Below are 27,696 nucleotides of genomic sequence, written 5' to 3' on the forward strand. Positions count from 1 at the left end.
AGTCTTAGGGGAAAATCTGTTTCTTTGCCTTTTCCAGCTTGTCTTTACTAGCATGACTTTCCAAGAAATGCAAGGGGGCTGCCTGCAGTCCTTGACTCATGACCCCCTTCCTCCATCTTTTTGAAGATGCAAATGCTGGGTCCTCAGATCCCATCACTCTTGACCTCCTCTTTCTTCCTCCCTCTTCCATGTTTAAGGACCCTTGTGAGTACACTGGGCCCACTCAAGTAATCCAGGATATCTCCCTATTTTAAGGTCAACTGGTTAGCAACCTTGATTCCATTTGCTGCTTTAATTTCTCCTTGCCATAAAATGGAACATATTCACAGGTCCTGGGGTCAGGATATGGAACATGGTCTACCACAATAACTACAATAGATTGAAACACATCAAATATGTTTAAACGCTGAGGTTCAAAATGATTCTAAGACAAACAGAGCTCACTGCCAGGAAACTGGCACAGTATGTTGAAGACAGATAAATAAAGGGAAATGATCAAGTATTCTGACCTTCTTGTACAAACTTTACCTTGGTAACCAAGAAGTGGTTAAAGGAAAATTTTTCTTTATAAAAGTATTCCAGCTATTACATTAAGGGAGAACTCCATCATTCCCCAATCCTCCGTGAATTAATGGATGTGGACAATAATGATCAATGACAACTAACATCACAAAAATGCAACAGACATCTGGATACTCCGTGTCTACTGACAAGAATACAGAGCACCACCTATGACTTCTTCTTAAAGCAGCAGATCCTAAAACTGGTGAAGCCTCCACATCTAACCGCCCATTCATTTATGGAAAAAACAGAGGACAAAGGAACACATTCAACAACTCCAAAAGATGCAGTAAACAAAATCCGAACTGTGGGAAACTCCACAGAACAAATGAACACAACATAAAACAAAACAACAGAATAAAACCAACCAACCAACCACCACCCACAACAAAACCTTATAAGAACAACAATGAAAGATGGAGGGAAACTTATTGTTAGAAGACTTAGAAACCTCAACCGGTTGTGATGGGTGGGTCTTATTTGGGTCCTAATTTATAGGCAATGGGAGAAATGCGAACAATAATAGCATAATCAATATTAAACAATTGTTACTTTTTTTTAGGTGCTACAATACTGGTTTTTTAAAAAATTATTTCTTTTAGAGGTATACATTTGCAGATTAAATGATATGATGTCTGGATTTGCATCAAAATAGCCTAGGGGTTGGGCAAGGGTAGGTGGGGCAACAGAGGAAGCAAGTTTAGCCACAGCAGGTAACCTCTGAAGCCGGCTGTTGTGTACATAGAGTCTTTCTTTACACCGTCCTCTCTCTTTTAAAACGATTGGCAAAGAACCCAGGCTCTGTAGTCAGATGACCTGGGCCAAATCCATCTACTGTGTAACTCATAGGATTAAAAGGAGATTTGAGTGAGAATATGTTTTTGTGGTACAATATGCATAATATAAAATTTACCCTTTAACCGTTTTTAAGAGTACAATGGAGTGGCATTAAGTACCTTCACCATAGTGTGCAGCCATCACCACTATCCGTCTCCAAAACTTTTTTTAAGCATTCCAAACAGAACCTCTACTCATTAAACAAAACCTGCCCATTCTCCTTGCCCCAGCCCCTAGCAACCTCTCTTCTACTTTCTCTCTCTATGAATTTGCCTATTCCAGGCGCCTCGTGTAAGTGGAATCTTTCCAAGTTTGTTTTTTTTGTGTCTGGTTATTTCACTTAGCCTGATGTTTTCGGGGTCCATCCATGTCATAGCATGTGCCAGAATTGCTTTCCTTTTTTAAGGCTGAATGATATTCCTGTGTGTGTGTATCACATTTTATTTATTCATTCATCTGTTGAGAGAATATTTTATTTTTTTAAAGATTTTTATTTTGGGGGCGCCTGGGTGGCTCAGTGGGTTAAAGCCTCTGCCTTTGGCTCAGGTCACGATCCCAGAGTCCTGGGATCGAGCCCCACATCGGGCTCTCTGCTCAGCAGGGAGCCTGCTTCTCTCTCTCTCTCTCTCTCTGCCTGCCTCTCTGCCTACTTGTGATCTCTGTCTGTCAAATAAAGAAATAAAATCTTTTAAAAAAAAATAAAAGATTTTTATTTTTTTTAGAGAGAGAACAGGGGGAGAGGGGCAGAGGGAGAGAGAGTATCTCAAGAAGACTCCCTGCTGGACATAGAGCCCTACACGAGGCTCGATCCCACAACTCTGAGATCATGACCTGAGCTGAAACCAAGAGTCAGACGCTTAACCAAAGAGAATATTTTGAAAGCGTTTTAAAAAGCATGTGGCCTGGGGCACCTGGGTGGCTCAGTCAGTTAAGTGTCTGCCTGTGGCTCAGGTCATGATCTCAGGGAGCTGGGATGGAGCCTCATGTCAGGCTCCTTATCCAGTGTGGAGTCTGCTCCTTTCTCTCCCCGGTTATGCTGTCTGTCTGTCTGTCTCTCTGTCTTTCTCAAATGAAATAAAATAATTTTTAAGGATTTTTTTTTTTTAAGTAATCTCCACATCTAATGTGGAGCTTGAACTTACAACAAAATAATGTTGTAAACAGTACAAAGCTATAGCAGAAAAACCTGATTATTTAGGTCAAGAGTCGAATGCTCCACTGATTGGGCCAGCCAGATGCCCCTACCTAGTAATTAATATTGTTACAGGAAAAATGCTAGAAGAAACACACCAAACTTTTAACCATAATTGTAATAGAGCAGAGGAATTCTGTTTTCTTTTCTTTGTTTTTTCTATGTGCTTTGCATTTCTTGGTAATGTGGTTTGGTCAGTGAAGATTATTGTAAATACACATACACCCATTTTAGCTAGTCTTCATTCTTTCTACCAAACTATTTTTAAAAGGAGGTAGACATGTTGCCTTATCCATTTTTTTAATGGTCTTTTTTGAAAGTGTAGACTATAGTCCATTTTGCTCTGAGAAGGTGCTGCATTACACTTTGTGCCCAGTGGGTGGCAATATCCACACTTGAGTCCGTCTGCCACTTACTCGGTCATAACCAGAGCCCCTAGTAACAAACATTCTCGTGTGTTACCGTCCTAGAAATGAAGGCCAGTAGCTATCTACTTTTCACATACAGTCTTCTATACTGCCAACGTCAAGGACACCGGCTCCAGATTACATCTGTGCCTGTGAAGTCCCACCTTCCCTGATTCTAATCAGCTGCCTCCATGGCCCCCAACCGTGCCGGTCATGGAGTTGTCAGAGTCATGCTGGTGACTGGGAAAGGGGGGAGCAGAAGGTAAGCAAGGAAAGAAAGAAGCTGATTTTCCCTTCTTTCTTCAGTTGGGAAAGAGGAAAGACTTTAATATGAAATGAAGTTTAGCATTTTGCCTCATATAAGACATAAAGTTTTAATCATGGCTTGGCACAAGACATGACCAGTTGATTTTTTATGACTTAAGAATAAGGCTGATCTTGAGCTCGTCTACACCAAAAGATCTGAACCAATCATCAAAATACATCAGTACTCCTGTACCAGATGGTGAACTTTCCAGCCTGAGCTCCTTCATGTACCTGCTACACTGTTACTTATAAACTTAAGCAAATCAACAAACACAACTACAAAATGAAGGAAATGAAAAATCAGTGAGAGTCACAGACTATACGAGAAATCCACACAAATCAACTTTATAAACTTTATAAAACTAAGGAAATGAAAAATTAGTGAGAGTCACAGACTATATGAGAAATCCTCACAAATAAACTTTATAAACTTTATAAAAATTCCATTCATAATAGTGAAAAAATGTTAATAACTAAAGACAGGAGATTTTGTCAAGGAAGTAATTTAAAAACTCTGATAGTGATAAAAAGAATTAAAGCAAGACACATCAGTATGAATGGGGAGGTTTATGCCCTATTTAAGAAAACAACATTCAGTAAGATATTAGTTACCAGGTTCCTTTTTCTCAAAGTGTGCTCCTGAGGCCACCCACTCTACTAAGAACTCAAATGTGGTTATCACTTGCACTCCTCATAGCTGGGTAGCATCACCCATATTTACTAATGAGCAACAGAGGTTAGAGGGGTAAAGCGTTCAGCTCCTAAGGTTCCAGAGTTGCTGAGTAGAAGCACCAGAATTAAAACATAGGCCTGCTTTACTCCAAAGCCTATCTTCTCCACCAAACAAGGCTGCCCACCAAATAACAGGATGCTGGTAAGAATAATTTAATATATGTACTGCAGAAGCAGGCACCAAAAAATAATGTTGTAAACAGTACAAAGCTATAGCAGAAAAACCTGATTATTTAGTCTGGCCTGACTTAATCCTCTGCTTCGGAATGCCAGGAAGCTCCAGAGACTGACATGCTCTATTAGCACAACCTTAAATCACAGTTGTGTTTTTTTTTTTTTTTTTTTTTTTTTTTTTAAGTAGGCTTTAAGCCCAGCATGGAGTCCACTGTGGGACTCAAACTCATGACCCTGAGATCAGGACCTGAGCCCAAATCAAGAGCTGGATGCTGAATTGACTGCACCACGCAGGCGCCTTTTCACTCACAGTATTTTTAGAGCAGGTACTTGGGCAGATTTGCCTGGCATTTGAGCAGTAAATGCAGTCCACACCCCATGGCCCATTGGATGGATCTCAGCGCAGAAAGGGAGAAGATCAGACAGCAGCACTGGAGGTGCTGGCGCTGAGAAGGAACACAAATCTAATAAAGAACCCAGAGGAAGCTTCCGTGTGGATTCACCTGCTAGCTCCACTCCAGCCCCTACGTGTAGCTCTCCTGCCACGGCTCCTGTAACGCAGGGATCTCCAGCTGTGCGGCAGTACCCAGCACACCACTGTGAGGAAATTGCTACCTAAGCACAGGTTTTCGGTAACTGAACGTAATCTGGAGAGCATTTTTGCTTTTAGGGAAAAAGGCAAAAAGTGAAAATAGCATTTGGCATTTGTTTTGCGGTGAGGCTTGTATCCTTCCCTGGGAGGCATGTCTGTGCAAGTGGCCTGGCTTTGACCGCGTCTGTGAGCATCTCTGCTTTATCTTGATTTGTTTTTTGCATCTGTTAGCAAGATGTGTCCTCAGGCATCAGAAAAACCTAAGAGGGGTTATGTTTTTGGTCTAGGAACGTTCAGTAAATTTACCATGTAAATTAATGGTAATAGTTTCTTCAATTTATGCCATTCCTGCTTTCTGAAGTTTTCATAAAAACACTCTAGTTGCAGGGGTGCGCTGGGTGGTTCAGTCATTAAGCACCTGCCTTTGGCTCAGGTCATGATTCCAGGCTCCTGGGTTCAAGCCCCACATGGGCTTCCTGTTCAGCTGCTCTCTCGGCGGGCTTCTTTCTCTCCCACTCCCCCTGCTCTCACTCTCTCTCTGTCTCTCAAATAAATAAATAAATACAATCTTTTTTTAAAAAAAAGAAAGAGAGAGAAAAAAAAGAACACTCTAGTTTCAGATAGCTAAGGAAACCTGTACTCTGACTGAGTCCCCTCTGCCCCTGGTGAAGAAGCACAGAGATACTCTAAGCTTTTCTTTGGTGGCTACATTAGGTGATGGTAAGAACTGCCCTGGGGAAAATCCTCCAGCCCGACGTGGTCAGTTCACTGACAACACCGAATCCCTCACCCTTGATTTGCTGCCATCGAGCGGGCGTTAATCAGCATTATGTAGACCAGTAACATGTTGTGGTTCTGCCAGTGTCCCAAATAAAAGTAACTCCTACAACAACAACAACAAATATATATATAATATATATATATAACATTTCCCTTATAACATTATAACATTTACATTTTTTATTAAAGATTTTTATTTATTTATTTGACAGACAGAGATCACGAGTAGGCAGAAAGGAATGGAAACAGACTCCCTGCGGAGCAGAGAATCCAATGCAGGGCTTGATTCCAGGAGTCTGGGATCATGATCTGAGCAGAAGGCAGAGGCTTTAACATTTAGGCGCCTAGCCTAACATTTAATATTTTATAGTTTAATGCATTTTAAAAGCAAACTTACGGAACAGCACAAAAGACAGACAACATTAAAAACATACTTGCATGTAGGACAACTCAGAAAAGTATAGCAAATGGGGGCGCCTGGGTGGCTCAGTGGGTTAAGCCTCTGCCTTCAGCTCAGGTCATGATCTCAGGGTCTTGGGTTCGAGTCCTCCATCTGGCTCTCTGCTAGGCAGGGAGCCTGCTTCCTCCTCTCTCTCTCTGCCTGCCTCTCTGCCTACTTGCGATCTCTCTGTCAAAAAAATAAAATCTTTGGGACGCCTGGGTGGTTCAGTTGGTTGGACGACTGCCTTCGGCTCAGGTCATGATCCTGGAGTCGCGGGATCGAGTCCCGCATCGCATCGGGCTCCCAGCTCCATGGGGAGTCTGCTTCTCTCTCTGACCTTCTCCTTGTTCATGCTCTCTCTCACTGTCTCTCTCTCAAGTAAATAAATAAAATCTTTAAAAATAAATAAATAAAATAAAAATAAAATCTTTTAAAGAAAAAAAAAGTATAGCGAATGGATAGATCTGCTGTATGATAAAAACGCTACAAACACCATTTAGTTGCTGTCAGTAAGAAATTGAGTTGTTTAAAAAAAAAAAAATCCAAATGTTGGCATTGTCCAGAAAAATTTAACAGATTTATTTATAATTGTTATAAAGATGAAGTGCTGAAACCTGCTCACTGGAACATTTTTATTTGCATTAATGCTTTATGTACCCACATTCATATTAAAGATTCACACACAAACGAAAATGGAAAAACTGCTAATACCTGATTTCTGTCCCTTATTTTCCACTTGGAATCATATACTTAGGTACATTTTGACCCTGTGGGGAAAAATATCTGACGTTCAGAACTACCAATAATAGAGAGATTTTTTTTTTTTAAAGAATGAAATATTTTCCACTATAGTGGATTTATTTTTTTCCACTATAGTGGATTCTTAAGCACGTTCTCCACCTACGCGGCATGCTAGCTGGACCTCTTCTGGCATAACTGTTACATGCTTGGCATGGAGAGCACACAGGCTGGTGTCTTCAAAGAGGACCTCGAGAGAGGCCTCGCTTGCCTCCTGCCAAGCGCCTACAGCTGCCCTCTGGAAGCGCAGATCTGTTCTGAAGTCCTGAGCTACTTCTTGCGCCAGACGCTGGAGAGGAAGTCTGCGGATCAGTTCAGTGGACTTCTGCTAACGTCTCCTTTGGGCGGAGCGCCCCAGTACCGAGCCTGTAAACGGCGAGGTTTCTTCATCTCTCCAGTAGAGGGCGCACTCTTGCCCTCTTTTGTAGCTTTTGTAGCCAGTTGCTTCCTCGGTGCTAATTTGCGGGCAGTCGTGCCTTGTAGGAGCGATGGTAGGGAGACCTCCTTACTTACCCCCCTTCTCCTTCGGCTGGAGGTCGGTGAGCTAGAGGAGGCGCGGCGGCCACTGCGAACACAACTGAAAGCATAACGTTTACTTTTAAAAATTACCCTAAGTAAAGCCATATGAGTTTAGCAACAAAAATTTCCACTTTTAAAAAATCCTGTGTTTTTTGCAAAATTGATCAAGATTTGCTACTCTTGCCTTTGCTCAGGACTGATATCCCCCAAAGCTCCCGGTTTCACTACCACAAATTATGAATGGTTTGTGGATGATTCTGCTGTTCCCCATTGGCATGAAGACAGGAAGGACTCCGGTCGAGAAAGCACATCTCAGATTTTTTATCCTTTTGTCCTTTGCTTTCTTTCATAAGTGCTTTTGCCTGTCATCCCAAGAGTTAGAAACTTTGGGGCACCTGGGTGGCTCAGTCGTTAAGTGCCTGCCTTCAGCTCAGGTCATGATCCCAGGGTCCTGGGATCCAGCCCCACACTGGGCTCTCTGCTCCTCGGGAATCCTGCTTCTCCCTCTCCCACTCTTCCTGCTAGTGTTCCCTCTCTTGCTCTAGTGGTAGAAGAAGTAACACCCACCTCCAGATTAACAATTAATTCAAAGCCACCCACTGAGTGAATCATGAGATTTCTAGCACTTTCACTCAATGGGGCTCCACCTCTGGCTTGAGCTATTAGCTGGAAGGGAGTCCAGGAAGATGAAGAAAGGAAAACAAGTTTTCCTTGCTTGCTTCTAGGGTCAATGCATCCTTAAATTGCACATTTAAAATAATTAGTATTGGAAGAGAAAAATGTCTGATTTTTCCTCTTTTTTACCATTCTGAAATTTTTAGTCTGTGCTCTTGATTCCTCTCCTTTTAGGTCCATGAAAGAGCGCACATTTATCCAGAGAAGGCTGGGGCCCGGGTCAGAAGCTGACCGCCTGTGCCTGGGATCTTAGCCAGCTGCTTGAGGTCAGATGCCCCATCAGCAGGAGCAGCTTTGCCTGAAGTGAGAGGGGCATCTTCTGAATGAGAAACCAAGGTAAGATAATCCATTTTTCAGGGCCTCTTTCTGAGCGTACCCGAAATGTATGAAACAGGGATAGGCTCTGATGTTGTTAGGTTTAAGGCCCAGGTGCCATCTCTGGTCTCAAGGAGATCCTTAAAAACAGGCCATTAGTGGTGAGTGCTTGCAAGGCTCCAGCGGGAAAGGCACTCCAAGTAAAAAGGATTATGCTACTTAACAGGCACATTTTGCACATTCCAAGAGGCTGGGGGTGAGGAAGGAGCATTGATGAGTGCTTTGGTTGTGTATATTATGGCATAGGAATGTCACTATAGTCGGGTTACAGCCGCCAAAGCCTGAATTAGACCTGCACGCATTAGCCATTAAAATTGTTGGAGTCTCTTAGCAGAAAATAAAGCATTCCCTGGATGTATGGATGTTGGAAAGAGTGATGCGCAAAATCCATCCAAGGCTCAGAGTTGATGGGTGGAAAGGGTCCCTAACCTGTGGCAGATATAGTTAGGCTGCAGGTGGCACACTTTGGAGGGGGTGTTGCCCCATCCCACGCTGGGGAAGGCAGACTAGTGTATTTATAGCACTCAGCAACGTCAGGATCTCTTGTCTTCCTATTGTAGCAATTTTCTGTAGATGGTCTCCAGGGCTAAGACTGGCTGTGTTTGAATTAAGGTTTCATTATTACAGCTTTTCTATCTCGGATAATGGAACAAGCTAGCTTCTTCATGTTGGTTTTGATAATGTGTTATTTGAACTTGCTCTGGCCTGGTTCAGCGAATGAAGCTTGCTTGCTGTCTTCTAGAAACACAATGAAATGCAACACTCACCTTAACAGCTTTGCCAAAGACTTGATCAAAAAGATGCAATGCTCTGTGACCTTGGTGAGTCTTTGAGCCTGTCTCGTTATAAGAATCATATTAATAATACTACAGTTGTCATGATAATATGACAGGACTATATATTTTTTTAAATATTTTATTTATTTATTTGACAGAGAGATACAGAGAGAGGGGGAACACAAACAGAAGGAGTGGGAGAGGGTGAAGCAGGCTTCCCGCTGAGCAAGGAGCTGGATATGGGGCTCAATCCCAGGAGCTTGGGATCATGACCTGACCCAAAGGCAGATGCTTAACGACTGAGCCACCCAGGCACCCCAGGACTATATTTTTTAAGCTAGGAAAAAAAAATTGTCCTCTGGAAGTTCCTGGAAGTCTACTGTCTCTGGAAGTAGAGGAGTCATCAGTACACCTTCAGAGATTTCCTTTGTTTTGAGAAAAATACCAGAATGGACAAATTTAGTAATGAAAAGCAAATATCCAGTACAAATACATAAAACATTGCATGTACCAAAGCGCTTAATCTTCCTAACACTGGGAATATAAGTTCTAGTTAACAAATATTTATATAGGACTTACTATGTACCGGGTATTGATCTAAGTGCTTTGCAAATAGTAACCCATTCAATCTTCGTAACAACTCACATGACAAGTGTGAACCAAAATTACTTGCTCAAAGTCACATGGCTAGTAGAGAGCAGAGCCAGGATCCATACTCAGGTAGTTTAGCATCAGAGTCTGTGCACTTAACCACTGTGCCAGGCCACCGACTCTGAGTGTGGTGTCTGCACCATAGCCTCAAGTCTAGGAAAGTGTCTGGGCCACAGCAGGTGATCAAATTTACCGAAAGGGTGGATATGAGCCTGACTGCCTGCACCATTCGAAAATACTATGCACAATGACAATTCAATCCTCTCAACAACCCTATAATATATAGGTACTATTATTAGAATGAGCATATAATTTATCACCAAAATCAGGACACTGTTACTAATTATAGCCAAATAACAAACATAAGCTAGAACTGTCCCAGATAAACCAGGACATACAATGACCTGAATAACAATAACAATAATAATAGTAATAGTAATTATTATTATTATTACACCAGTGATAAAACTGAAGCATGGAGAAGTCAATTAATTGTCCAAGATTGGATGAGCCTGGTGGTGGGTATTAAGGAGGGCACATATTGTGTGGAGCACTGGGTGTGGTGCATTAACCATGAATCTTGAACACTGAAAAAAAAATTAAATTTAATTTTTAAAAAATTGTCCAAGGTCACACATGGGTAAGTGATGGTGTCAGCCCTGGAAGCCCAATATTCAGATTCTAGAGTCTTCAGTAGTGACTCTGTACCAGGGAAGTGAGACAGAGGTGGAGTGTTTTCCTTAATGTCACACAGACAGTTAGTCCCAGAACCCATGCTATTTTTATTCATATACTTCCTCTTCTAAGATATTTGTACCAGAGATCATTCTTGAGTCTCGTTTGTCCTCCAAACCACCTTTGAAGGAAGAAGTTCTCTCCAGGAAACAAACATTCTCCTACATGGGGATCTGCTTTGCTAAAACTTTGGGAAAACACTCAGGTGATATTTATTAAATTTTCATTTATAGATTTTTGGATTTTCAGCCATCTTTCTGTTACCGATTTCTAGTTGAAGTCCATTATGGTCCCAGAGCATACTTGGTATGATTTCAATTCTTTCAAATGTGTTTTGTTTTCTGGCCCAGAAAATGGTTTATCTTGGTGAATGTTTCTTGTGCCCTCGAGTGTGTATTCTGTTAGGGTTGAGGGAGAGTTTTCTCTCTCCCAGTAATTTCATCAACCTTTGCTTTTTGCAATTGGAAGCCAGGTAATTAGGTACATACATAGTTATTGTTATGTTGTCTTGGTAAATTATGCTTTTATCATTGTATAATATCACTCCTGCCCTTGGTAGTATCCCTTGTTCTGAAATTTACTTTTTCTGATATCGGTCTAAGTTCCCAAGCTTTCTTTTGACTAGTGTTTGCATGGTATATCTTTAACTGTCCTTTACTTTTAACCTAGGTATGTGTCATATTTTAAAAGGGTTTCTCATAAATAGCATATAGTTAGGTCTTGTTGTTTACTCAATCTGACAATATCTATCTTTTAATTAGTATGTCCAGGCCTTTCCCATTTATATAATTGTTGACATTGTTGGATTTAAGTCTGCCCTTATATTATTTTGTTATCTGTTTCTTCCTTTTGTTTTTCATTTCTGTTTTCCTCTTTTCTGCCTTCTTTTGGATTATTAGAAACATTTTTTTTGTATTTCATTTTAACTTATCTGTTGGCTTTTTATATTGTATCTGTTCATACTTTCCCCTTTAATAATTACTTTAGACTATGTATACATTTTTAAACTTACACAATTTAGAGTTAATATTTACCAGTCTAAGTAAAATATAGAAGCCTTGCAGCTATGCATCTTTTATATATATATATATTTCCTTTAACTCCCCTCTCCCTGAACTTGGCTATAGTTGTCATTTACAACACATGTATATATACTGAAAATCCCACCAGATAATAATTTTTGCTTTCAAAAGTCATACATATTCCAAAGTACTCAAGAAAAAAATAAACTTTTATGTGTATATACAATATATTTCATATTTATATGAACAGATAGTTACCATTTCTGTTGCTTTTTTTACCCCGGCAGATACAGATTTCCTTCTGGGATTCCTTCTCTTCAGCCCAAAGGACTTCTTTTCACAATTCTTTTGGAGTGAGGCTGTTGGAAACAAATTCCATTAGTTTTCCTTCTTCGAGAATGTCTTTTATTTCACCTGCATTGTGGAAGGTAATTTTTTCAGGCTATAAAATTCTGGTTGACAATTCTTTTATCACTTTAAATATGTTCCTCCACAGTCTGTGGCTTCTGATGGGAAAATCTTCATGGTTTTCTGATGAGAATCCCATAGCAACCCCCTCGTATGTAATGTATCCTTTTTCTCTACCTGCCTTTAAGATTTTTTTTTCTTTTTTTACAGCAATTTGACTGAGGAGTGTCTAGGAATGGTTGTATGTTAATTTATCCTGTTTGGGGATGGTTGAGCTTGTGATCTCTCTAAATGTATGTCTTTCACCAATTCTGAGAAATTTTCAGTTATCTTTTACCTTCAAAATTTTTGTCTATGCCACATTTTTCACCTCTCTTTCTGGGACTTCAAGGAAACTTGCGTTCAACCTTTTGGCAGGTTTCTGAATCTGTTAATTTTTTTTTTTTTTCAGTCTTTTCCCCTGCTCTTTAGAGTAGATACTTTCTATTAATGGGCTTTCAAGTTCACTGGTTCTTTTCTCCATCCTAACATGAAGCATATCCAGTGAAGTTTTAATTTCTGATACATATTTTTTAGTTCTGAGGTTTAATGGCTTCTTCTCTCTGCTGAGGACTTTTATCTTTCCATACATGTCAAGTATGTTTCCATATATGTCAAGTATTTGAAGAGAAAGAGAGAGAGTGTGCACAAGCAGGGGGAGCTGAAGAGAGAGAAGCAGGCTCTCCACTGAGCAGAGAGCCCAACTCAGGAACTCAATCCAGGAAACTTGTGATCATGACGGAGCTGAAGGCAAACACTTATCCCACTCAGGAGCTCCTCACAGGCATTTAAAAACATTATTTATGGGGCACCTGGGTGGCTCAGTGGGTTAAAGCCTCTGCCTTCAGCTCAGGTCATGATCCCAGGGTTCTGGGATTTCTGGGATTGAGCCCCACATTGGGCTCTCTGCTCAGCGAGGAGCCTGCTTCTTCCTCTCTCTCTCTCTCTGCCTGCCTCTCTGCCTACTTGTGATCTTTGTCTGTCAAATAAATAAATAAAACCTTTTTAAAAAAACATTATTTACTTTTCACACATCCTTTATGCAGACTCTTGGACAAATGTAATATTGGAAAAATCATTGAGCCTCAATTTTTCCTTCTGTAAATTGGGACTAATACGTTCTGCCCTACTTATCTCATAGGATCACGGCATTTCTAAGTATGATGTACAGTTTATGAAAGGCATTTGTACCATGGAACTGCTAAACAAAGATAAGATCTTAGTTTTTAGGGATGCCTGGGTGGCTTAGTCAGTTAAGTGTCTGCCTTCAACTCATGTCATGATCTCAGGTTCCTGGGATCAAGCCCCACATCTGGCTCCCTGGTCAGCAGAGAGTCTGCTTCTTATTTTACTTCTGCCCCTCACCCCAGCTTGTCCTCTCTCTCCCACCCACTCTCTCAAATAAATAAATAGAATCTTAAAAAAGAAAAAAAGATGTTAGTTTTTAATTTTTTTTTAAGTTTTCTTTTTATTTAAGTAATCTCTATATACAAAATGGGGCTCAAAGTCATGACCCAGATATCAAGAGTCACGTGCTCTTCCAACTGAGCCAGGTAGACACCCTGAGACATTAGTTTCAAAAACAGTATTTCATTTTTATCAGGAAAATAAAAGTAAAAGAAAGGAAAAAAAATCACTTAAATTTCTAACAAACACAACTCCCATTAATATTTAATTGAATTCCCTTATATTTTTTGATACATAGTGTTCTTAAAATAATTTTAATCATATTCCATTTATAATTCTATATCCTGTTCACTTGTTTTATAATAAGCACTTACTATGACATTCTATATAACTGTAAAAATTTTTATTATTTTTAAAAGATTTTATTTATTTGTTTGACACAGAGGGAGAGAGCACAAGCAGGCGAGCAGCAGGCAGAGGGAGAAGCAGACTCCTCGCTGAGCAGGGAGCCCAACATGGGGCTCAATCCCGGGACGCCAGGATCATGTCCAGAGCTGAAGGCAGCCACCAAGCGACTGAACCATCCAGGTGCCCCTAACTGTAAGAATTTCTAATAACCCTTTAGTATTTTCTTGAATAAGCAAATGCCCTTTTTCACTTAATCTATGTTAATTTTTCTTTCATTAATATGGATGATGATGCATAGAACATCTTAGTGCATAAACTTACCCATCTTTATTTTTTTTTTAAAGATTTTATTTATTTATTTGACAGAGAGAGATCACAAGTAGATGGAGAGGCAGACAGAGAGAGAGGGAAGCAGGCTCCCTGCTGAGCAGAGAGCCTGCTGCGGGACTCGATTCCAGGGACCTGAGATCATGACCTGAGCCGAAGGCAGCAGCTTAACCCACTGAACCACCCAGGCACCACACTTTACCCATCTTTAAAATGACTTATTTGGGATAGAATTTTTTTTTTTAAGATTTTATTTATTTGTTTGACAGAGAGAGCCCAAGTAGGCAGAGTGGCAGGCAGAAGGAGAAGGAGAAAGAGAAGCAGGCTCCCCACTGAGCAGGAGCATTGAGAGTTCAATGTGGGGCTCCATCCCAGGACTCTGGGATCATGACCTGATTGGAACGCAGACATCTAACCAACTGTTACCTATTTTTCTCAAGGGAAGTATTGTCAGCATCTGTGTGTACCTTTCCAGAACACAGACTATGAGTTTGTTCCTCAGAAGGGAATTTGGAATGTTTGCAATTTGCCTATGAAGAATGTCTCTATTAAAATACTGTACTGGTTGTTTAAAAAAATTATTTCTGTTAAGGAAAAAAAATCTCACCCGTCATTGTCTCTGAGAGTTAGGATGGGGTGCTTCTAGTTCGTATTTTCTGTCCCAAAGAAAGCACTAAAAGCCTTCAGAACACCTTCCCTTTTTGGAACAGTCACCTGCTCCCTTTGGCAGATTCGGTGGCCTGGAGTGGGGACAGCCCCATCCCTGCATGACCCGCCCCACATGCCCAGGGTTCTGGTGCTCTGGACTATCTGGATAATTAAGACATACTTCTTCAGGCAGAGGTGCAGGACAGTACAGATGACCTCGGGGTCATGTTCAGTCTTGTATTTTATCAACAGAAAAAAGGAGAGTAGCTTCCTTTGTCCATCCTGTGTCTCAGTGTCGTCACACTTCAGTTTCCTTTTTTTTTTTCCTTAAGATTTTATTTATTTGAGAGAGAGTGAAAGCAAAAGAGAGAGAGAGAGAAAGTGCACAAATAGGGGAGGGAAAGGCAGAGGGAGAAGCAGGCTTCCTGCTAAGCAGGGATCCCGATGTGGAACTCAACGCAGAACTCAATCCCAGGACCCTGGAATCATGACCTGAGCCGAAGGCAGAGGCTTTAACCCACTGAGTCATCCAGGTGCCCCTGACACTTCACTTTCTTCATAAATAATGAAATGGTGATGACAACGATGAAGGGTCTGTCCCAGGTAATCCAAAACACCCTCAGTTTTGACAGATCATGAAACAGTCTTTTCTAGGGGCACCTGGGTGGCTCAGTGAGTTAAAGCCTCTGCCTTTGGCTTGGGTCATGATCCCAGGGGCCTGGGATTAAGCCCTGAATCCTACTCTCTGCTCAGTGGAGAGCCTGCTTCCACCGTCCACCCCTCTGCCTACTTGTGATCTCTCTCTGTCAAATAAATAGATAAAATGTTAAAGAAAAAACAAACAGTCTTTTCTAAAACCACTAGGGTTTTTTTTCTGCCTTGAGTTATACAGATGATTACAACACTCGCCAGTGGCAAGCTACTCCCTCCCTCACTTTTTCCCAGCTTCCTTGAGTCAGCATATATCACAAGTTTCCTGCATGAAGTTGATTACTCTGATTGGTTTCCCTCACTAACTGTTGTCACAGGAAGCATGGTTATCACAGGAAATTTCATAGCTGAAGTCTGTCCTCAAAAATTTATTTAAATCAAGAATTTGTGGTTTCTAGCACAAGCAGGGTAATCCTGGGTCTCCCCACCCAACCGCATCATGGTTTTAATGCCCTTTGTTCCAAATGGTGAAATCAGGCTGGTGAAGCATCCCAATGGCGAATTGGGGGATCAAATTCTGAATTTGGGGCTTGGCTAAGACATCACTGTCCCCTGGATCAACTGTATTTTATCAATCATACCCTCTTTAAAAAAAAAACATATACCTTAAAAGATGATTAAAATGCCAAATTGTATATTACATATATATTTTTTACCGTAATAAAAAAAGTCATATCAGATAAAAAGCTTTACCCTGAACTTCCTGTTCCCAGATCAATAGAATACCAAAAAAAGAACTGTAGAGATCCCCTAAACATTTTGCTTGTTAAAAAAACAAGCAAACACGGGCGCCTGGGTGGCTCAGTGGATTAGGCCGCTGCCTTCAGCTCAGGTCATGATCTCAGGGTCCTGGGATCGAGTCCCAAATCGGGCTCTCTGCTCAGCAGGGAGCTTGCTTCCCTCTCTTTCTCTCTCTGGCTGCCTCTCTGTCTACTTGTGATTTCTCTCTGTCAAATAAATAAATCTTAAAAAAAAAAAAAAAAAAAAAAAACAAGCAAACAGGGGCACCTGGGTGGCTCAGTTTGTCCAGCATCTGTCTTCAGTTCAGGTTATGATCTCAGAGTCCTGGGATCAAGCCCCATATCGAGCTCTCCGCTCAATGGTGAGTCTGCTTCTCCTTCTCCCTCTGTGATCTCTCTCCTCTCTTAAAAAAATAAATAAAATCTTAAAAAAAAAAAAAAAGTAAGCCAACAAAATTTTTGGTTGTTAAGCACTTACTCTTTATTCATTTATGCCCTAACTTATTTCAGAAAGAGTTTGAGGCAACTTAAAAACTACATAAAATATAGTAAGGCAATATAAAACAGAAGTAACATAAGAACTTTTAGAAAAAAAGAAACGATGATAATTTTCAAGATAATTTGATAACTTCAAAAATGATGTTTTCAAAATAGGGTAGAATCATGACATAAATACAGATTTAAAGTGAAAATATATTATTTTACTCATGAAATTGGATCACAACCAGTTTAAAAGAGAAGTTGAAAAAATGAGATATTTAAAGAGCAGGAATATTGAAATGAAAGTACATTCATTCAGGAGAAGAAAGCCAACTGAACCTCTACTAGATGGGATGGAATTTGCATGTCTATACACAGGAATGAAGTCTGCATTGCTCTCAGTGAACTACAATTTACAAAGTTACATAATGGCTTCCAGGTCACTGGAATCACAGAACATCCAGAGGGGTGTCCTGTAGAGTATAAACAATGTATAATTTCCAACCCAACACACATTTTTTGTTACACATTCAAAGGTTGATTTGCAAACCCAAGCAATGAATCGTATTTCTCTCCTAATCCCTGTAATAATCCCATATCTGTCACGATCTTTTATAATATTACTATGGTAAATACTTCAGAGTAGAAACATTTTTTTCAGCTGTGTGAGTTTCTCCCTTTATCATTTTGGATGTTTTCATCTATTTGCACAGTTTATTCTTTTCATTATTTAAAATGAAGACTGAGAATGTGATGTGCCCATGACACTAATGAACTTGCATGAGCTCTCACATCTGGGGAACTATAGATTCTTGGGACATTTTGGCAGCATCAAGCTATTGGCAAAAAAAAAAAAAAAAAAAAAAAAAAGATGAAATTTAATGCTGTCTTTAAAATTGACTGTTGGCAGGGCACCTGAGTGGTTCAGTCAGTTAAGTGACCAACTCTTGATTTCAGTTCAGGTCATGATCTCAGGATCCTGGGATTGAGCCATGGAGCTCTCCCTGAGCCTGGAGCCTGCTTAAGTTTCTCTCTCTCCTCCTTGCTTTCCCTGCCCTGCTCCTGGTGTGCGTGTTCTCTCAAATACATAAATTTTTTAAAAATAATAATAATAAAATTGACTGTAGCCCTCCTTCAGGAGTCTTGGGAGAAGTTATAAATTAAGTCAACCAAAATTCATGGGATGTGAACAAAGGTGACTGCCCTTACACCATAGTTCAAAGTCATAAGGTGAGACCTTCTATTGGCCAGAATCTACTCCAACTCTCCCTTCAGTTTATTTAGCAAAAGAATTGTATGTATCAGCCCAAACCAGTCCTCAAAAAATTCAGGTCAAGGGAGAACTCAACCCTTCAAATTACTCAGAGCATTTAAGCTGAGAAGATGAATAGTTTGTCCTTGTTACTCAAATTGTGTTACGACTCTAGACTCCAACCCTATCCACCAGGCAAGTAGATTTTTCCTTTTTCTGGAGACTTCTCTCCTTGGATCACTTCAAGAAACTTTAGAGATGTTTATTTAATACAAAGGGTCAGTCTCAGTTACTATTACCCCGAGGTAGGAAAAAAGGGAAAACGGTTGGTCAGAAATTCAATTCTTTTCAGCTAGTGCTATTTACTGCCACTAGGTGTCGCTAATGAAACCTGAGTTACCTACCTCACAATGGTCCAGTTCGCTTGAGATTTTAAAAAAAAAATAGATCGAAAAATATAAACACAAATGTAAAATCCCACCGTTAAATGTCAAGATATAATGAGGTAACAATTTACAAGAGAAATTTGAACAACCAAGTACGTGTATTACCTACTGTTGTCATCTATCTTCTCTAGATCTGGGCCCTTACCAATTTACACCCCAGGCATTAGTGGAGCAGATGAGGAAGGAAGGGCGCATACCTCCTGGAATCCAAAAGCTTTTGAGTAACTGGGCTATTTGTTTTGGGATTCATCTGGACTCTTGCATTATCACTTTTTTTTTCCTGTCCTACTGAATCATTCCTATCAGCAAACAAACATACTACAATATCTTCCACTTACAAAAAAAAAAAAAAAAAAAAAAGTCTACCTTTGGCCCCAGATCACCTCCAGTTTGTCTGATTTCTCTGCTTCTGTTCAGAGGAAAATTCAAGAGTTGATTACCCTTACTGTCTCTACTTTCTCTCCTCCCATTTTCTTTCCATCAGGTTTTATTCCCACTTAGTACCCTGAAAAACTCTTTTCCCCCCTGTTGCCAAATCCAATGTTCCATTGACTCACAGCCCTCATTTATCTCGGTCTCTTGATTGTAATTGCCAGGGTTGGTCAGTTTCCACTTCCTACTGAAACCCACTCGCTTCTGGATTGCCCTCTCCTAACTTGGCTCTGACCTCTCTGGCCTCTTAGTCTTAGTTGACTCCCCATCACCTTCATGATCCACTCCCTACATGCAGCCCGGTGGCTTGGGATACCATCTGTAGAGTAGGATTCCCAAATTAATATCTCATTCCTGACCTCTCCCTCAGCCCCAGCCTCCATATCTAGCTGCCCGCTTGACATCTCCAGTGTCATCTAACAGTTGTTTCAAGCTTAGCCTATCAATAACTAACTTGCATCTTTCCCTTCAAAGCCTGTTCCTCCTCAAGTCTTACCCATTTCTATAAAAAGCATCTGTATTTACCCAGTTGCACAGGCGAAACACTGTAGAGTCATTCTACACTCTTTTCTCCCAGATTCCATCACCAAATCCAGTCCAACCCAATATCAACTCCTATTGGCTTCAGCTGCAAAACAGGTAATTTCTAATCGTCTCTGATGTGTTTTTTTTTTTTTTTTTTTTTGGAGTAGTGTTGGGGTCCAGAGCCAACAGCCAAGAAAGAATTCTTGAAATATCTGTGATGCAAAAAGGTGGTTTCATTTAAGCATGGAGACAGGACCTGTGGGCAGAAAGAGTGGCTGTCCAGGACTGTGAGGAGCAACCGATTATATCCTTTGGTGTTGGGGGAGTTAAAGATAAGGGAAATTGCAAAAGGATTTTCATATGCTAAAGAAGACTCACAGGATTATTGGAGGCCTGGCTGTTGTCAAACAATTGTCTTTTCCTTTAGCAAGACATTAACATTAAGGTAATTGGGAGTCTCCAGGAGAAACATTATATGCTGCCTACCTTAAGTATTTGTCAATGGGGGGCAGGTTATAAGGAAAGTTAATTTTAACCACATTTTCTCCTTTGTTTCCTATACCATTTCCACTCTCATACCTCCACAAGATGTATCTCCACCATCTCACCCTGGTACCAGTCGCTCCTCCCTGACCTTACCCACGACATGCGAGCCGTTCTTTGCAGGCCAAACAGATGGAACTGTTTCCAGAGAACTGATACAACAAAGTAAATCACATCAGGTCGCTCTCCCCTCTTCAAAATGTTCTAAAGGCTTCCATTTCACAGAAGATAACATCCATTGTCTTACCATGAGACATCACCTAGGTCTTACTTGACCTTCTTCTGGTTATCTTGTCCCCTATAGCTCTCGGGTATCTTTCCACCGCTCATCTCACTCCAGTCCCAGTGGTCCGAACAGCTCCAGGAGCCACCATGGGGCCTTTGTCTGGCCACCCAAGCTCAGAATCCTTTTCCTCCTTTAGGGACTGGCTCTCAGGGGGCCTCTTGAAAGATGCCTCCCCTGGTCATACTGTCTAAGACGACATGCCCCTCCCCACTGACCTGTTCTATTTCTCTTCTTAGGCCCCAACACCTCCTGACCTTAGGTTATATGTCAGCCCATTTGTTTATTATTTGCTTTGTTCTGCTACAAATAGAGGTTAGATTGAGGTCAGTGATGTAGGAAAGATATTAGGTTTCAAAGCCAGCGACCAAGAAAGAATTCTTGAGACATCTTTGGTACAAAAAGATGGTTTTATTAAAGCACAGGGACAGGACCTGTGGGCAGAAAGAGCTGCCCTGGGTCATGAGAAGTGGCCCACTGTATACTTTCAAGTTGAGAGAGGGTTAGGGACAGAACAAACTTCCAAGGTATTTTGGAAACAAGGTTCCAAGGACCCCGAGGAGCGTAGCTATTGCTAGGAAAGGTCATTTATTACTGTTTAGTAAAAAAGTGGTCCTGAGACCCTACAGATGTCTCTCATGCTTGGAGGAGGACAGAGGAGGACGATTCCTAACATGTCTCTTGAGGGTGCGGGAGATAAAGAAAAAGGGAGCTTCCAAAGGAATTTCTATATGTTAAAGTAGATTTACAGGATCTTGGAGGGTCGGGCTAAGATACCTTTGCCCTCAGCAAAGTCGAGGCATCTCTGAGTCCCTAGAGGAAGGTCACTCTGCCTATTTCAAGGACTTAGCACTGGGCTATAAGTAGTAAGGAAATTTAATAATCTTTCTTCTGCCTTTGTTTCCCATATCAGGACTTTGCTGAGGGTTTTATCTCCAGACCAACAGCTGAGACAGATACTTACCATAGCAATGAATGGAAGTGCAGCTGGCTCTAAATGGGGACAGACTGTTGGAATTGAAATTCAAGGCTCTGTCAGGATACACTGATCTGGGCTGTTAACCAGAACATTAACCGGTGGTGAAGCCAGTCTCTGGGCCTCTGAAGCCAGTCATCTTATCTACTCCCCAGATGCTCCCTTAACGCCACTCACAAACGTTTCCAACATTTATTTATTTATTTATTTATTTATTTATTTATTTATTTATTTTTAAAGATTTTATTTACTTATTTATTTGGCAGAAATCACAAGTAGGCAGAGAGGCAGGCAGAGAGAGAGAGGAGGAAGCAGGCTCCCCGTCAAGCAGAGAGCCCGATGTGGAACTCGATCCCAGGACCCTGAAATCCTGACCGGAGCCAAAGGCAGAGGCTTAACCCACTGAGCCATCCAGGTGCCCTACTTATTTATTTTTAACATTCTATTTTTATGTAATCTCTATACCCAACATGAGGCTTGAGCTTACAACCCCAAGGTCAAGAGTGTCATGCTCTAGTGACTGAGCTAGCCAGGTGCCCCAAATGCTTCCAACATTTATTTATTTATTTTTAAAGATTTATGTATTTATTTACTTGAGAGAGAGTAGGCATAAACATGATCGGGACAGGAGCTAAGGGAGAGAGACAAGCAGATTCCAAGGTGAGTCGGTTGCAGGGCTTGACCGCACAACCTTGAAATCATGACCTGAGCTGAAACCAAGAGTCGGAAGCCCAACCGACTGAGCCTGCCAGGCGCCCCAAATATTTCCAACATTTAAATCGTCTCACACAGACTGACACTTCCAACAGCCAACCCACATCTATAGTTATGACAGCATCTTACAAAACATCCTTAGAAAATCAATGAAATTTTTTGTGTTCAAATATTTAGTTATTAATTGTCGATTGAAAACCATTTTAATTGGTTTTCTTATTAATACACAATTGTTTTTGGTACAATTTACAAACCCACTGATTAAAAAAAAAAAAAAAGCCACTGATAATATCCCTTAAACTATCATCCCAAACATTTTCGAAGCTTCCTGTCTGAGGTAAAAATGATCCCTACAAATGGGCCAGATAGTCATCTGCTACCCTTTTTCCATCCACTATCAGATCATCTGTGGTGACAAGACTGATTTCGCCATAGATAGCATTGACCCCAACGTCTGATACCATCTCTGGCCATCCAAGTAAAAAATTTTAATGAGCTGAACCATTGATGAGCTCATAATTGCTGGTCTACCATCATGTGTCTGGGTCCTGGGTCACTCAGAAAAAAGAAGTATCTGTCCCTGGGCTCACTCTGGGTGCTCCAGGCCAACACCAGAGTCCTTTAATGACATAGCTCTTCAGGTGTAAATACACACATTTCCCCCAGAGACATCGCATCACAGCCAGGGTAGCTGGACCCACAGAAGGTTACAGACCACAGCCTCAGAATGTCCTAAGGAGTCTTCTCTACCCTGACCTCTGCATCTTGGAGTTCACAGTTGGGAGAACGCTTTCTCTCTTCTCATCCTCGAGCCTAAGGCTGTTTTGTATCTATGGATGTGACCTTCCTTGGGGTAAGGGAACTTGCCCATTATTATATAACCATCAGTGGTTTTTAGGCAATATCAAATAAGCCAAAAAAGCAAACATGACAAAAAGTACAAACTGCTTTTACTTGTTTGAAGAGAGGGAGTCACCATTAACTGCAAATATGTAACTTTGAAGTAAGGGAGTAGGACCTCACAGCCAGAAGACAAGCAACAAAAATTAACTATTGTACCTGGCTTGTTCTGGAAAACAAGTAAATAAAAATGTAGGTGGTTCTTAATCTTTTAGATTATGTGCTAATTACACAGTTGTTCAAAGGGTAAGAGGAAAAAAAAAATCTCCTGGGCCGTCAGTTTCCTGCCTGAGGTTTGGCGTGAGGTGGGGTGGGGGTGGAAAGCAGGGCTCTGTATATTGGCTAAAAGGTCAGGAAAAAGACCACTGTCATAAAATGACTCTGTGAAGGAGTTGGTGCAATTAAATGTCAATCTCGTGCTCTTCTGTTCCTGCCTAGGAAGACTGTAGAAGTCCTTTCTATCATCTTGCTTTGAAACCTTTGCTCTGCTCCTTTCAGTTTTGCGCTGCAATATTTTTTAAAGACAGAAGGACAATTTGAAGGGAAGACTGATACCATGGTGTATGGTGACTTATGGTGGCTTATTTATGGTGAAAGCCCTCACACTTGCCTAAGGCTACTTTCCCTCACAGTGTTACCGGGATGAACACATATATGATATTTGTGATTCTATCTTGATAACTCTAATAACTTTGATATTACAACTTCAAATCACATCTGAGTTCTTCAACTTTTTTTTTTCCAAAGTCGTTCTTGTTATTCTAGATCCTGTGTAGTTCCATATCACCTTTGAAATCAGTTTGTAGATTTGATTGGGATTCTGTTGAAACTCTCGATAACTTGTAGAGAAATGATATGTCAGCATTAATGGGTGTTCACTGCATGAATATGGCATCTTCATTTATTTCAGGTTGATCACTTTATCTTAACAATATTGTAATTTTCAGAGTATAACTCTTACACATATTTTGTTTAATTTAACCCTAAGTATTTCACGTTTTTTTTTAATGCACAAAGTATTGTTTTTTGTTTTTATTTTTGTTTTTTAAGGATACTAGTGGGATGAATGACTGGTATTTAATTATTTACAAAGTACTGTGCCAAAACTTTTATTTGTTTTTCTCCACAGCACCCTAATACTGACAGATGGGATAGTGTATAGAAAGATTTTAAGGCATAGATGTTAGTCAAATGACATTATTATATCATTTTACCATTATTCATCTTTATGGCACTGTTATAATGACTTTATGTCACCGTTAATCTTTTCAGAAAGCAGTTGTTGGAAAGTGATGGAATAGCTGAGACTTATCCGAGAAAAAGCTAGGAAATCGAGAACACAGGCATCTTCCTAAAACTGCTCCCTAACGACAATGTATAAGTTGTAAGATGACTGAGGAATCTCCTATAACCCGGCTTTAGTGAGCATCAGCACGCATGCAGTGCTGTGTGCAGGGACTCCATCCGCTCCTAGTTTTGGGAAGGAGGAGGAAGAGGGTCTGGAACGTTTTTCCATTGTAGGAATCTCTTTGTTGATGTCTGCTGAGTTGCCACTCATGGCCGGTTCATCACTAAATTCACCATTAACTTAATCATTTATGTCTTTATCAGTCAGGAACCAGCTCATTCCCCACACAGACTAGATCCTTCGCAGAAATCATCTTCCTCTGGTGTCACCTGTTCTAATGACCCACGCAACCACTAATTGACCTAATTGGTGACTGACAACTTGTTATCTCTGTGGTGACACTCTTTTGCTTGGGTCACCCAAGCCTCAGTGTCTGTGACTTCCTGACTTCCTGACACCCCCCCCCCCCACACCCCTGCAGCGCTGCTTCCTGGGGCAGTGACTGGCATTTAAACTATCAGACTGCTTTGGGCTGAACTGTTTAATATTTCACACCCTCTGCTCTGTGTGACTCATTCTATCCGAATAGGCAGCCTGAGCTTTGTTGTGCCTCTGGTTTCGCTCTGAGCACACTTGAGGCCACCTGAATGTCATTCTCTAAGGTCCACACAGACCCCCCCCCCTTTGGTTGCAATGCCTTAGGGAGTCACGGAGCAGAAAAGGAGAAACTTCTGCTACCTTGGGTACAGGAAACCAATCCCTGACCCCCATACATCTGAGAGGTAGCACCTCCAGCTGCTGAGGGCAGGGCAGAAAGCAAGAGTGCTAAGTCGTCCTCCCGCCTGCATTCCAGCCAGAGCCCCTCTTCTGCAGGGACAGAGAGGGGTTGGGGGCACTTGGGGGCAGCACAGCAGGGGCACTCCTCTCCTTCAGCCTGGGTGGAAGTACTTGCTGGGCACCTTCATGCTTTTTGACCCTAGCACTTGGCTCTCTGGATCCTTTGGGCTGATATCAGGACTTGAAAGCACAGGAGCCGCAGGGCTGCATCTCTCACATGTTTCTAGAGTGAACACTAACTACTGTTGTGAAGATCCTTCCCTGGCCGGGACGCTGCGGCTAATCCCTCTGGTACTTTTTGTGAATTAGAAAAGGCAACCCTAGTCAGTGATATTGTAATAGCATCGTATGGGGACAGATGGTAGCTACACTCATAAGAATAGGAAAGTATATAGAGAAGTTGAGTCACTATGTTGTACACCTGAAACTAATTAATGTGTCAAAGAGACCCCCCCCCAAAATATCCTTTCCCCAAGGCTCTAGACTGCCATCTATTGGAAGGTTGTTGTAATAGACAAGAGCACGTACAGCCATAGCGAGGAAGACTGGCGCTCTGGAGACCTGTGCCCTGTGGTCAGATGGATGGGCGAGGGGATAGCAGGTGAGGTACAGCTTCCGTGACTTCAGTGGCCTGGGTGAGCCCCACAATCCTGCAGAACTGGCATGTGGGCGACAGCAGTGACAGAGCAAGCCCCATCCTGGGGAGCCCCCCGCAGATAACAGACATGGAGACCTCCAGAAGATTAGGCGTGCGTGGGTCTGACGGAGGCGCGGCTCAGGGTTTGGCCCTAGTGTCACAGGCTTCACGGAGGCCGCCCGCATGTCAGCAGAGAAAGGAGGGAGGTGCCGGATGCGGAGGAGCGCAGGCGGGGTCTTCTGCTGCGGAGCAGCAGTTAGAAATGTGCTCTGCAGCAGAGATAGTGTGTGAGAAGCCCCAGGTCTCCACTGGAACTGAAAGGCTCCTCTGGGGATGGGGGTGAGGTCTGGAGGCCCTGTAATTCCGCAGGCTGGGGCTAACGCCAGAGAAATGCTATTTAGTTGCTATTATTTAGTTGCTATTATTGTGGCCAGTTGTGCTCCCAGGTCGACCACCTGAGAAAACACCTGTTAAGCCCTGAATGAAAATGAAAGGGGCCACCTGCCCAGGAACGCAGGCAGCCTCCAGAAGCTGGAATGCAGCCCTGCTGCCATCTTGATTTTAACTCAAGGAGACTCATTTTGGACTTCGGACCTCCAGAAATGTAAATTCGTTTTAAGCCACCACAGTCGTTGATTTGTTAGGGCAGCCTAACAAAGTAGGTATACTTGTCTTCATTTAAAGGTGAGAAAACTGAAACTTGAGCCAGGATCAAAATCTAATTCTCTATTGCTTCAACGACCATACTTTCTCTATACTCCACTGATGCTCTCTTAAATTTTTATAGCTAATGTCCTTACTGAAATCATCATCAAATATTTAACTGCTGGGACAACTACTTTAGAAAGAATAGCTAATGGCATACTTCTGAATATATCTGCTTGCTACAAATGATTTGTCGACAGAAAAGAAATCATCAGCTGAATCTTCCCTGGAGAGTTCATGAAAAGAAAACCAGAATGTCCAAATTTTCCCTTGGAAGCTCTCAATTCTAAGGAAACTTTAAAAAAAAAATCATTCTTTAGCTTACTTATTCACTTGGTTGAATTTATAAATTGTTCTATGTACACATAATAGTATATTGGTCATAATAAGATGGATGACATCATTAATTATTAGGGAAATATAAATTAAAACTGTAATGAAATAGCTCTATATATCCCTAGGATGGTTGAAATTTAAAAGACTGAGCATACAGGTGTTGGTGAGGTTGTGGAGAAACGGGAACTCTCATTATATATCTACCCTATTACCCACCAATTCAACTCTGAGAAATGTCTCTTAAGATGTATACATTTGTCAAAATTCATCAGAGCATTTGCTTAAAACCTTTATGTAATTTATATCTCAAGATTTGAAAAATGGGGATGGATGGGTGGCTCACTCAGTTAAAGCATCGCACTCTTGGTTTTGACTCAGGTCCTGATCTCATGGGTTGCAAGAACTGCCCCACTTTGGGCTCCTCGTTCAGCTCAGAGTCTACTTGGATATTCTCTCCCTCTGCCTCTTCCCTTGCTCAGATGCACGTGTGCGCTCTCTCTCTCTCTCAAATAAATAAATCTTAAAAAAAAAAAAAAAAAGATTTAAAAAAAGAACTGGGAATTGAAACAAGAACCTCCCCTCCCCCACACCCCCACACTGGGATTCTTCAAATGATCAGTGTGAATAGAATTAAGACTTTTAAAATGGAGACAAGTGAAGTGGTGGAAAGAGGACCAGGCGAGAACCAGAAGCTTCCTTGTGGTCTCAGTCCCTTCCCTGACTTAATTGTATACATAAACTTGTGGGATTCATTTTGTCTCTATGGGTCTCAGGGTCTTTATCTGTAAAATAAATGAACTGCCTTAGATGACCTCACAGTTACTTCTAGCTCTAAAATTCTATTATTTATCATTTTAAGTGGGGAATCAGATTGCCTTAGAAATTTCTACTTGATAGAACACTGCTTTTCCACCAAACTCTGATTCTAATCTGTGATTCAGTTGATACCAGGTCATTGGTAACATAACTCTCAGAGATTACATTTTTCTATGGGAAACTTGAATCCTCTTTATCAGATAG

The 27,696-nt window shown here is 41.3% G+C and overlaps 1 protein-coding gene across 13 annotated transcripts in view; it reads left to right on the top strand.

Annotated features, from left to right (window-relative positions):
* The first annotated feature begins 7,961 nt into the window (after nucleotides 1–7,961).
* The window catches only part of LOC309845576 (uncharacterized protein), a 32,669-nt gene continuing 12,934 nt past the window's right edge, over nucleotides 7,962–27,696 (top strand). For 4 of the 13 annotated variants that reach the window (XM_082693774.1, XM_082693770.1, XM_082693772.1 and 1 more), the window contains exons 1-5: nucleotides 7,962–8,066; nucleotides 8,190–8,351; nucleotides 11,862–12,002; nucleotides 13,872–14,028; nucleotides 19,450–19,511. In XM_082693774.1, coding sequence (XP_082549900.1) covers nucleotides 11,973–12,002; nucleotides 13,872–14,028; nucleotides 19,450–19,511 — 249 coding nt within the window. In that variant the 5' untranslated portion in view covers nucleotides 7,962–8,066; nucleotides 8,190–8,351; nucleotides 11,862–11,972. Of the gene's footprint in view, nucleotides 8,067–8,189; nucleotides 8,352–11,861; nucleotides 12,003–13,498; nucleotides 13,575–13,871; nucleotides 14,029–19,449; nucleotides 19,512–27,696 lie in introns of all 13 variants that reach the window. The other 9 variants (XR_014301347.1, XR_014301348.1, XR_014301344.1 and 6 more) reach the window with 7 other exon arrangements.

This window comes from Mustela nivalis, assembly GCF_964662115.1.
Source record: "Mustela nivalis genome assembly, chromosome: 12".
Lineage (NCBI taxonomy): Eukaryota > Metazoa > Chordata > Mammalia > Carnivora > Mustelidae > Mustela > Mustela nivalis.